The 12,885-nt window shown below is 43.0% G+C and overlaps 1 protein-coding gene across 1 annotated transcript in view; it reads left to right on the top strand.

Annotated features, from left to right (window-relative positions):
- Positions 1-12,885, top strand: part of LOC118379634 (pyruvate carboxylase, mitochondrial-like) — a 596,907-nt gene that overhangs the window by 88,332 nt on the left and 495,690 nt on the right. The window contains exon 10 of the mRNA XM_052497803.1: positions 2,690-2,808. Coding sequence (XP_052353763.1) covers positions 2,690-2,808 — 119 coding nt within the window. The remainder of the gene's footprint in view (positions 1-2,689; positions 2,809-12,885) is intronic.

Raw genomic sequence — 12,885 nt, 5'->3', positions numbered from 1 at the left:
CTCCCTCCCCTTTTTCCCCTCCCTCCCTCCCTCCCTCCCTCCCTCCCTCCCTCCCTCCCTCCCTCCCTCCCTCCCTCCCTCCCTCCCTCCCTCCCTCCCTCCCCCTCCCCTCCCTCCCTCCCTCCCTCCCTCCCTCTCAATATAGGCCAGCGAGGGCCGCAGTGTGTGTGTGTGTGTGTGTGTGTGTGTGTGTGTGTGTGTGTGTGTGTGTGTGTGTGTGTGTGTGTGTGTGTGTGTGGCTATGAGAATGCTAACAGGTGTCTGTTATATCTCCCCTACAGGTCGGCTATGAGAATGCTAACAGGTGTCTGTTATATCTCCCCTACAGGTCGGCTATGAGAATGCTAACAGGTGTCTGTTATATCTCCCCCTACAGGTCGGCTATGAGAATGCTAACAGGTGTCTGTTATATCTCCCCTACAGGTCGGCTATGAGAATGCTAACAGGTGTCTGTTATATCTCCCCCTACAGGTCGGCTATGAGAATGCTAACAGGTGTCTGTTATATCTCCCCTACAGGTCGGCTATGAGAATGCTAACAGGTGTCTGTTATATCTCCCCCTACAGGTCGGCTATGAGAATGCTAACAGGTGTCTGTTATATCTCCCCTACAGGTCGGCTATGAGAATGCTAACAGGTGTCTGTTATATCTCCCCTACAGGTCGGCTATGAGAATGCTAACAGGTGTCTGTTATATCTCCCCTACAGGTCGGCTATGAGAATGCTAACAGGTGTCTGTTATATCTCCCCTACAGGTCGGCTATGAGAATGCTAACAGGTGTCTGTTATATCTCCCCCTACAGGTCGGCTATGAGAATGCTAACAGGTGTCTGTTATATCTCCCCCTACAGGTCGGCTATGAGAATGCTAACAGGTGTCTGTTATATCTCCCCCTACAGGTCGGCTATGAGAATGCTAACAGGTGTCTGTTATATCTCCCCCTACAGGTCGGCTATGAGAATGCTAACAGGTGTCTGTTATATCTCCCCCTACAGGTCGGCTATGAGAATGCTAACAGGTGTCTGTTATATCTCCCCCTACAGGTCGGCTATGAGAATGCTAACAGGTGTCTGTTATATCTCCCCTACAGGTCGGCTATGAGAATGCTAACAGGTGTCTGTTATATCTCCCCCTACAGGTCGGCTATGAGAATGCTAACAGGTGTCTGTTATATCTCCCCCTACAGGTCGGCTATGAGAATGCTAACAGGTGTCTGTTATATCTCCCCTACAGGTCGGCTATGAGAATGCTAACAGGTGTCTGTTATATCTCCCCTACAGGTCGGCTATGAGAATGCTAACAGGTGTCTGTTATATCTCCCCTACAGGTCGGCTATGAGAATGCTAACAGGTGTCTGTTATATCTCCCCTACAGGTCGGCTATGAGAATGCTAACAGGTGTCTGTTATATCTCCCCCTACAGGTCGGCTATGAGAATGCTAACAGGTGTCTGTTATATCTCCCCTACAGGTCGGCTATGAGAATGCTAACAGGTGTCTGTTATATCTCCCCCTACAGGTCGGCTATGAGAATGCTAACAGGTGTCTGTTATATCTCCCCCTACAGGTCGGCTATGAGAATGCTAACAGGTGTCTGTTATATCTCCCCTACAGGTCGGCTATGAGAATGCTAACATGTGTCTGTTATATCTCCCCCTACAGGTCGGCTATGAGAATGCTAACAGGTGTCTGTTATATCTCCCCTACAGGTCGGCTATGAGAATGCTAACAGGTGTCTGTTATATCTCCCCCTACAGGTCGGCTATGAGAATGCTAACAGGTGTCTGTTATATCTCCCCTACAGGTCGGCTATGAGAATGCTAACAGGTGTCTGTTATATCTCCCCTACAGGTCGGCTATGAGAATGCTAACAGGTGTCTGTTATATCTCCCCTACAGGTCGGCTATGAGAATGCTAACAGGTGTCTGTTATATCTCCCCTACAGGTCGGCTATGAGAATGCTAACAGGTGTCTGTTATATCTCCCCCTACAGGTCGGCTATGAGAATGCTAACAGGTGTCTGTTATATCTCCCCTACAGGTCGGCTATGAGAATGCTAACAGGTGTCTGTTATATCTCCCCTACAGGTCGGCTATGAGAATGCTAACAGGTGTCTGTTATATCTCCCCCTACAGGTCGGCTATGAGAATGCTAACAGGTGTCTGTTATATCTCCCCTACAGGTCGGCTATGAGAATGCTAACAGGTGTCTGTTATATCTCCCCTACAGGTCGGCTATGAGAATGCTAACAGGTGTCTGTTATATCTCCCCTACAGGTCGGCTATAGAATGCTAACAGGTGTCTGTTATATCTCCCCTACAGGTCGGCTATGAGAATGCTAACAGGTGTCTGTTATGTCTCCCCTACAGGTCGGCTATGAGAATGCTAACAGGTTTCTGTTATATCTCCCCTACAGGTCGGCTGTGAGAATGCTAACAGGTGTCTGTTATATCTCCCCTACAGGTCGGCTATGAGAATGCTAACAGGTGTCTGTTATATCTCCCCTACAGGTCGGCTATGAGAATGCTAACAGGTGTCTGTTATATCTCCCCTGGTCGTATGTGCTAACAGGTGTCTGTTATATCTCCCCCTACAGGTCGGCTATGAGAATGCTAACAGGTGTCTGTTATATCTCTCCCTACAGGTCGGCTATGAGAATGCTAACAGGTGTCTGTTATGTCTCCCCCTACAGGTCGGCTATGAGAATGCGGGCACTGTGGAGTTCCTAGTAGATAAACATGGGAAACATTACTTCATAGAAGTCAACTCCAGACTGCAGGTGGAACACACTGTCACTGAGGAGGTTACAGAGTAAGTACTGCAGTGTGTGTCTGATTGGTCAAAAATATCAGTAATTGGTCTGCCTGTATAAATGCAGCCTAACAGCTTTTTTCGACTGTGTGTGTGTGTGTGTGTGTGTGTGTGTATGTGTGTATGTGTCAGTGAGTGTGTGTGTTTGTATGTGTCAGTGAATGTGTGTGTCTGTGTCAGTGAGTGTGTGCGTGTGTGTGTATGTGTGTAATGTGTCATGAGTGTAATGTTTATGTGTCAGTGAGTGTGTGCGTGTGTGTGTATTATATAATTAATATTAATGAGTGTGTGCGTTAAATGTGTGTGTGTGTGTGTATGTGTATAAGTGTGTGTGTTTTTTGTTTTTCCAGAATTAAATATTCCATATTCCGGGGTATTATATAATTAATATTAATATATATATTAAATAGCTGGGGTATTATATAATTCATATTAATATATAGATTAAATAGCTGGGGTATTATATAATTAATATTAATATATATATTAAATAGCTGGGGTATTATATAATTAATATTAATATATTAAATAGCTGGGGTATTATATAATTAATATTAATATATAAATATAAATATCTGCGGGACCGTTTTTCAACACCATCCACACCGTTGAAACTATTTCTTTGAAGTTTTTCATGAAATGTGAATATTTGTAGCTACTTTTTATTTAAACACCTGCCGTCGTCTTGTACACTACTAGGAGATACACCAGATTGTGTCTCCATGTCACACTATTGTATATTATGACCTTAAATGCTGCAGATATCGTTTAGGGCACCTCCCTGACCAAGGCCCTCATCCCTCAATTGCTCAGTTAGGCCGGGCTGCCAGCTCAAGGAAGAGTCTTGGTGGTTCTAAACTTCTTCCATTTAAAAAGGATTGAGGCCACTGTGTTCTTGGGGACCTTCAATACTGCAGACATTTTATCTTACCCTTCTCCAGATCTGTGCCTCGACACAATCCTGTCTCGGAGCTCTGCAGACATTTCCTTCGACCTCATGGCTTGGTTTTTACTCTTTACGTGCACTGTCAAATGGGGGACCTTATATTGACCAAATCCTGTTCCTTCAGTTGAATTTACCACAAGTGGACTCAAGTTAAGTTGTAGAAACATCTCAAAGATGATCAATGGAAACAAGATGCACCGGAGTTCAATTTGGAGTTTGAAGTCATAGCAAACGGTCTTATGTAAATACATTTAAAAATATATATATATATATATATGTTTTCACTTTGTCATTATGGGGTATTGTGATGTCATTATGGGGTATTGTGATGTCATTATGGGGTATTGTGATGTCATTATGGGGTATTGTGATGTCATTATGGGGTCGTGTGACGTCATTATGGGGTATTGTGTGTAGATTGATGAAGGAAAAAATGTAATTTCATCCATTTTAGAATAAGGCTGTAACATAACAAAATGTGGAACAAGTGAAGGGGTCTGAATACTTTCCTGAATGTATATTGAAAGGCAACAGTGTTTTTTTGTTGTTGCTGATCGGGAACGTACAACTGTAGTGTTCCTTCACAGAAAATACATAAGTGCATCACATTCAGCAGAAAATACATTTTGCATCACATTCACAACAGAAAATACATTAGTGCATCAAATTCAGCAATTAAAATACATCACATTTTCAGTTTAGAAAATACATTAGTGTATTGCAAATTCAGTCAGAAAATACATTAGTGTATCACATTCAGCAGAAAATACATTAGTGTATCACATTCAGCAGAAAATACATCACATTCAGCAGAAAATACATTAGTGCATCACATTCAGCAGAAAATACATTAGTGCATAACATTCAGCAGAAAATACATTAGTGTATCACATTCAGCAGAAAATATCTTCATTTTCATCAGATGACAAAAGAAGTGCTATTTGGCCACAAAATGCGCTAACAATTAAAAAGCTAGGTTTTTTTTCGCTATCATATTTCTAATGTTTATGTTTATCGTAGAAAGAATTTTGTAATGTTTTGCTTAAAGTTAGTCTTGAATTTTACCAAGTAGGCTGGCTACACTGAGAAAAAAAGTACAGTTGGAAAGTCGCTCCACATCAGTCAGAGCGCTGTCTGCTGACAGAATGCCCTCTGTCTTATCCGAGTGGAGAGGTACAACTGAAGGTTTTGTCTGCTGACAGAATGCCCTCTGTCTTATCCTAGTGGAGAGGTACAACTGAAGGTTTTGTCTGCTGACAGAATGCCCTCTGTCTTATCCTAGTGGAGAGGTACAACTGAAGGTTTTGTCTGCTGACAGAATGCCCTCTGTCTTATCCTAGTGGAGAGGTGCAACTGAAGGTTTTGTCTGCTGACAGAATGCCCTCTGTCTTATCCTAGTGGAGAGGTACAACTGAAGGTTTTGTCTGCTGACAGAATGCCCTCTGTCTTATCCTAGTGGAGAGGTACAACTGAAGGTTTTGTCTGCTGACAGAATGCCCTCTGTCTTATCCAAGTGGAGAGGTACAACTGAAGGTTTTGTCTGCTGACAGAATGCCCTCTGTCTTATCCTAGTGGAGAGGTGCAACTGAAGGTTTTGTGGGCTGCTGACAGAATGCCCTCCGTCTTATCCTAGTGGGGGAGAGGTACAACTGAAGGTTTTGTCTGCTGACAGAATGCCCTCTGTCTTATCCTAGTGGGGAGGTACAACTGAAGGTTTTGTCTGCTGACAGAATGCCCATCTGTCTTATGGGCCAAGTGGGGGATGGGCCTGATCTGGGGGAGGTTTTGATGGGCCTACATCTGGGGGATGGGTCTGAACATCTGGGGATGGGCCTAAGCATCTGGGGGATGGGCCTAAGCATCTGGGGGATGGGCCTAAGCATCTGGGGGATGGGCCTAAGCATCTGGGGGATGGGCCTAAGCATCTGGGGGATGGGCCTAAGCATCTGGTGCGAAAGGTTACATGTTTGAATCCAGCGATAGAATGTTGTTTTTGAGCTTTTTGTCCTTTAACCTTTAACCTTTATCTTAACCATTAAGAGTTTATGCCTAACTTTAATATTTTAGAACTTAAACTTAAACCTAACCTTAAAAATTTGGAGTTACCGTGTGTGTAAGTTTGACTGTGTTGTTGTCTGTGTGTGTGTGTGTGTGTTGTCTGTGTGTTGTCTGTATGTGTGGTGAATGTGTCTGTGTGTGTGGTGTTTGTTGTCTGTGTGTTGTCTGTGTCTGTGTGTGGGGGGGTGAGTGTGTCTGTGTGTTGCCTGTGTTGTCTGTGTGTTGCCTGTGTGTGTCTGTGTGTTGTCTGTGTGTTGTCTGTATGTTGTCTGTGTGTTGGGGGGGGGTGAGTGTGTCTGTGTGTTATCTGTGTTGTCTGTGTGTTGTCTGTGTGTTATCTGTGTGTTGTCTGTGTGTTGGGGGGGTGAGTGTGTCTGTGTGTTGCCTGTGTTATCTGTGTGTTGTCTGTGTGTTGGGGTGAGTGTGTCTGTGTGTTATCTGTGTGTTGTCTGTGTGTTATCTGTGTGTTGTCTGTGTGTTATCTGTGTGTTGTCTGTGTTATCTGTGTGTTATCTGTGTGCTATCTGTGTGTTGTCTGTTTGTTGTCTGTGTGTTGTCTGTGTGTTGGGGGGGTGAGTGTGTCTGTGTGTTGCCTGTGTTGTCTGTGTGTTGTCTGTGTGTTATCTGTGTGCTGTCTGTGTGTGTGGTGAGTGTGTCTGTGTGTTATCTGTGTGTTATCTGTGTGTTGTCTGTGTGTTGTCTGTGTGTTGTCTGTGTGTTGTCTGTGTGTTGTCTGTGTGTGTGGTGTGTGTGTATGTGTGTTATCTGTGTGCTATCTGTGTGTTGTCAAATCAAATCAGATCAAATTTCATTTGTCACATACACATGGTTAGCAGATGTTAATGCGAGTGTAGCGAAATGCTTGTGCTTCTAGTTCTGACAATGCAGTGATAACCAACAAGTAATCTAACTAACAATTCCAAAACTACTGTCTTATACACAGTGTAAGGGGATAAAGAATATGTACATAAGGATATATGAATGAGTGATGGTACAGAGCAGCATACAGTAGATGGTATCGAGTACAGTATATACATATGAGATGAGTATGTAGACAAAGTAAACAAAGTGGCATAGTTAAAGTGGCTATGATGTATTACATAAGATGTACAGTATATACGTATGCATATGAGATGAATAATGTAGGGTAAGTAACATTATATAAGGTAGCATTGTTTAAAGTGGCTAGTGATATATTTACATAATTTCCCATCAATTCCCATTATTAAAGTGGCTGGAGTTGGGTCAGTGTCAATGACAGTGTGTTGGCAGCAGCCACTCAATGTTAGTGGTGGCTGGTTAACAGTCTGATGTCTGTGTGTTATCTGTGTGTTATCTGTGTGTTATCTGTGTGTTGTCTGTGTTATCAGTGTGTTATCTGTGTGTTGTCTGTGTGTTGTCTGTTATCTGTGTGTTATCTGTGTGTTGTCTGTGTGTGTGGTGAGTGATATAAAGGTCCATCTGTGTCATAATCAGTGGAAAACAGCTCACAGGTTATCAGCCCAGCAGAACAGACTGCTATTTATCTCTCTCTCTCTCTCTCTCTCTCTCTCTCTCTCTCTCTCTCTCTCTCTCTCTCTCTCTCTCTCTCTCTCTCTCTCTCTCTCTCTCTCTCTCTCTCTCTCTCTCTCTCTCTCTCTCTCTCTCTCTCTCTCTCTCTCTCTCTCTCTCTCTCTCTTTCTCTCTCTCTCTCTCTCTCTCTCTCTCTCTCTCTCTCTCTCTCTCTCTCTCTCTGTCTCTCTCTCTCTCTCTCTCTCTCTCTCTCTCTCTCTCTCTCTCTCTCTCTCTCTCTCTCTCTCTCTCTCTCTCTCTCTCTCTCTCTCTCTCTCTCCCTCTCTCTCTCTCTCCCTCCAAAAAGACAAAGACATTTCAAATGTCATACTATGTGGAAATATTTAAAGTACAAAAGGGAAAATAAATAAGCATAAATATGGGTTGTATTTACAATGATGTTTGTACTTCACTGGTTGCCCTTTTCTTGTGACAACAGGTCACACATCTTGCCGCATGTGATGTCACACTGTGGTATTTCACCCAGTAGATATGAGAGTTTATCAAAGTTGCATGTGTTTTCAAATTCTTTGTGGATCTGTGTAATCTGAGGGAAATATGTGTCTCTAATATGGCCGGAGGTTAGGAAGTGCAGATTAGTTTCCACCTCATAGCGTGTCTTCTCTCGAGAAACATTTTTTGTTTGTTAATTCTTTCCAATGTGTCAAGTGATTATCTTTTTGTTTTCTCATGATTTGGTTTGGTCTAATTGTGTTGCTGTCCTGTGGCTCTGTGGGGTCTGTTTGTGTTTGTGAACAGAGCCCCAGGACCAGCTTGCTTAGGGGACTCTTCTCAAGGTTAATCTCTCTGTAGGTGATGGCTTTGTTATGGAAGGTTTGTGAATCGCTTCCTTTTAGGTGGTTGTGGAATTTAATGTCTCTTTTCTTGATCATTAGCGGGTATCGGCCTAATTCTGCTCTGCATGCATTATTTGGTGTTCTACGTTGTACACAGAGGATATTTTAGTAGAAGTCTAACTGATTGAAGTATTTTTAGCCAGATCCAAATTGGTATGTTAAATGTTCCCTTTGATGGCATAGAAGGCCCTTCTCGCCTTGTCTCTCAGATCGTTAACAGCTTTGTGGAAGTTACCTGTGGCTCTGATGTTTAGGCCAAGTTGTGTATTGTATTTTGTGTGCTCTAGAGCAACGGTGTCTAGATGGAATTTGTATTTGTGGTCCTGGAAACTGGATTTTATAAGGTATGTTTTTCCCCCAACACCACATTCCATCAGTTTGTATAGCAGACCCTCATTCCAACAAAGCTTGAGAAGACTTTGCCTTTGTTTTGGTTTGTTTACTTGTCAATTTGGGCGTGCAGGGTGAATACGTGGTCTGTTGTATGGTCATTTGGATAAAAATAAAAGATAAAAGATAAAAACCCAATATGACATTTGCTCAGTATTTTGTTTTCACTGAGTAAATGTATAAGTCTGCTGTTAATGATAAAGCAGAGGATTTTCCCAAGGTTGCTTTTCAAGTTATTGGGGTCAAATTTGTCTCCACTTCAGTGGATTAGAGTGATCAGTCCTTGGTTCCAAATATTTGTTAAGATGCCAGAGCCGAGGATGAGGTTAAAGAGTTTAAGTATATCCAATTGTAATTTGTGGTCTGTATATTTCATAATTTCATATGGGATACCATCAACACCACAGGCTTTTATGGGTTGGAGGGTTTTTATTTTGTCTTGTAGTTCATTCAATGTAATTGGAGAATCCTGTGGGTTCTGGTAGTCCTTAATAGCTGATTCTGACATTTGTAATTGCACATGTACAGTTGAAGTCCGAAGTTTACATACACCTTAGCCAAATACATTTAAAATCAGTTTTTCACAATTCCTGACATTTAATCCTAGTACAAATTCCCTGTCTTAGGTCAGTTAGGATCACCACTTTATTTTAAGAATGTGACATGTCAGAATAATAGTAGAGATAATTATTTATTTCAGCTTTTTTTCCATTCATCACATTTTCCGTGGGTCAGAAGTTTACATACACTCTATTAGTATTTGGTAGCATTGCCTTTAAATTGTTTAACTTGGATCAAACATTTTGGGTAGCTTCCCACAATAAGTTGGGTGAATTTTGGCCCATTCGTCCTGACAGAGCTGGTGTAACTGAGTCAGGTTTGTAGGCCTCCTTGCTCACACATGCTTTTTCAGTTCTCCCCACAGATTTTCTATAGGATTCCGGTCAGGGCTTTGTGATGGCCACTCCAATACCTCGACTTTGTTGTCCTTATGACATTTTGCCAAACTTTGTAAGTATGCTTGGGGTCATTGTCCATTTGGAAGACCCATTTGTGACCAAGCTTTAACTTCCTGACTGATGTCTTGATGTTGCTTCAAATGATCCAGATAATTTTCCTTCCTCATGAGGCCATCTATTTTGTGAAGTGCACCAGTCCCTCCTGCAGCAAAGCACCCCCACAACATACGTAGAATGTATGCACACATGACTGTAAGTCGCTTTGGATAAAAGCGTCTGCCAAATGGCATATATTTTTATATATATAACATGATGCTGCCATCCCCGTGCTTCACGGTTGGGATGGTGTTCTTTGGCTTGCAGGCGTCCCATTTCTCCTCCAAACATAACGATGGCCATTATGGTAGGCCTTCAAATACATCCACAGGTATACGTCCAATTGACTCAATTGATGTCAATTAGCCTATCAGAAGCTTCTAAAGCCATGACATCCTTTTCCGGAGTTTTCCAAGCTGTTTAAAGGCACAGTCAGCTTAGTGTATGTAAACTTCTGACCCACTGGAATTGTGATACAGTGAATTATAAGTTAAATAATCTGTCTGTAAAAATTTGTTGGAAAAATTACTTGTATCATGCACAAAGTAGATCTCCTAACCGACTTTCCAAAACTATAGTTTGTTAACAAGAAATTTGTGAAGTGGTTGAAAAATGAATTTTAATGACTCCAACCTAAGTGATCATGTAAACTTCCGACTTCAACTCTATATGTTTTTGCTGTTTGTTATTTGTTATAGAGACAATACGATTGGAGAAGTGGTTTATCCACACATCTCCATTTTGGACAGATAATTAGATAATTAGATAATTTTGTTTAGCGTTTTCCACATTTCCCAGAAGTGGTTAGATTCTATGGATATTTCAGTTACATTGATCAAATTTCCAACTTGCTGTTCGTTCTTTTTCCGTAGTGTATTTCTGTATTGTTTTAGTGATTCACCATAGTGAAGGCGTAGACTCAGGTTTTCCGTAGTGTATTTCTGTATTGTTTTAGTGATTCACCATAGTGAAGGCGTAGACTCAGGTTTTCCGTAGTGTATTTCTGTATTGTTTTAGTGATTCACCATAGTGAAGGCGTAGACTCAGGTTTTCCGTAGTGTATTTCTGTATTGTTTTAGTGATTCACCATAGTGAAGGCGTAGACTCAGGTTTTCTGGGTCTCCATGTTTATGGTTGGACAGGTTTCTCAATTTCTTTCTTAGGTTTTTGCCTTGTTCATCAAAACCACTTGTCATTGTTGTTCATTTTCTTAGGTAGTCTGCTTGATATTTTTTGATTTGATAGGGAAGCTGAAAGGTCAAATATACTAGAATGTTTACACCTTCATTATTATATACTATTATATTTGTTCAGGAAATTGTCTAAAATGGACTGAATTTCTTGCTGCCTAATAGTTTTCTGGTAGGTTTCCACACTACTCTCCTTCCATCTGTAACATTTCTAAATATTATTCAGTTCCTTCCATCTATGTCGTTTCTAAATAGTTCCTTCCATCTGTTCCTTATTCAGTTCCTTCGCTTTGATGCCTCAGGATTGAGTCTTGCTCTGTTCAAGCAGACTGTGGTTTTGCTGTGGTCAGTCAGTGGGTTGACTGTGAACACTCTGAGAGACTCTGGGTTGAGGTCAGTGATAAAGTAGTCTACAGTACTGCCAAGAGGTGAGCTATAGGTGTACAAGAGTCCCTCGATGAGTGTGTGACAGAGCTATAGGTGTACCTACCATAGGAGTCCCCTCGAAGCCTACCATTGACTGTGTACATACCCAGTGTGTGACAGAGCTATAGGTGTACCTACCATAGGAGTCCCCTCAAAGCATACCATTGACTGTGTACATACCCAGCGTGCGACAGAGCTGCAGGAGTTGTGACCCGTTTTTGTTGGTTATGTTGTCATAGTTGTGTCTAAGGGGGGAATATGTGGGAGGGAATGCTGTCACCTCCAGGCAGGTGTTTGTCCCCCTGTGTGCTGAGGGTGTCAGGTTCTTGTCCAGTTCTGGCATTTAGGTCTCCACAGACTAGTACATGTCCCTGGGCCTGGAATTGATTGATTTCCCCCTCCAGGAGGGAGAAGCTGTCTTCATTAAAGTATGGGGATTCTAATGGGGGGATATAGGTAGCACACAGGAGGACATTTATCTCTGTTGAGATCATTTCCTTATTAATTTCTAGCCAAATGTAAAATGTTCCTTATTTTAATTCATTTAATAGTGGGTTAGGTCTGCTCTATACCAAATTAGCATACCCCCTGAGTCCCTTCCCTGTTTAACACCTGGTAGTTTGGTGGATGGGACTACCAGCTCTCTGTAACCTAGTGGGTCTGTCTCCTCTATACCACCCACCTGGTAGTGTGGTGGATGGGACTACCAGCTCTCTGTAACCCAGTGGGTCTGTCTCCTCTATACCAGGTCTCTGTCTCTCTCTCTGTAACCCAGTGGGTCTGTCTCCTCTATACCACCCACCTGGTAGTGTGGTGGATGGGACTACCAGCTCTCTGTAACCTAGTGGGTCTGTCTCCTCTATACCACCCACCTGGTAGTGTGGTGGATGGGACTACCAGCTCTCTGTAACCAGTGGGTCTGTCTCCTCTATACCACCCACCTGGTAGTGTGGTGGATGGGACTACCAGCTCTCTATAAACCAGTGGGTCTGTCTCCTCTATACCACCCACCTGGTAGTGTGGTGGATGGGACTACCAGCTCTCTGTAACCTAGAGGGCAACCAGTGGGTCCGTCTCCTCTATACCACCCACCTGGTAGTGTGGTGGATGGGACTACCAGCTCTCTGTAACCTAGAGGGCAACCAGTGGGTCCATCTCCTCTATACCACCCACCTGGTAGTGTGGTGGATGGGACTACCAGCTCTCTGTAACCTAGAGGGCAACCAGTGGGTCCCACCCACCTGGTAGTGTGGTGGATGGGACTACCAGCTCTCTGTAACCAGTGGGTCTGTCTCCTCTATACCACCCACCTGGTAGTTTGGTGGATGGGACTACCAGCTCTCTGTAACCAGTGGGTCTGTCTCCTCTATACCACCCACCTGGTAGTGTGGTGGATGGGACTACCAGCTCTCTGTAACCCAGTGGGTCTGTCTCCTCTATACCAGGTCTCTGTCTCTCTCTCTGTAACCCAGTGGGTCTGTCTCCTCTATACCACCCACCTGGTAGTGTGGTGTGGGACTACCAGCTCTCTGTAACCTAGTGGGTCTGTCTCCTCTACCACCCACCTGGTAGTGTGGTGGATGGGACTACCAGCTCTCTGTAAC

The sequence above is a fragment of the Oncorhynchus keta genome, chromosome 35, assembly GCF_023373465.1.
Source record: "Oncorhynchus keta strain PuntledgeMale-10-30-2019 chromosome 35, Oket_V2, whole genome shotgun sequence".
Lineage (NCBI taxonomy): Eukaryota > Metazoa > Chordata > Actinopteri > Salmoniformes > Salmonidae > Oncorhynchus > Oncorhynchus keta.
Note: the sequence above shows the minus strand (reverse complement) of the source record. Positions and strands in the feature narration are given on the sequence as shown.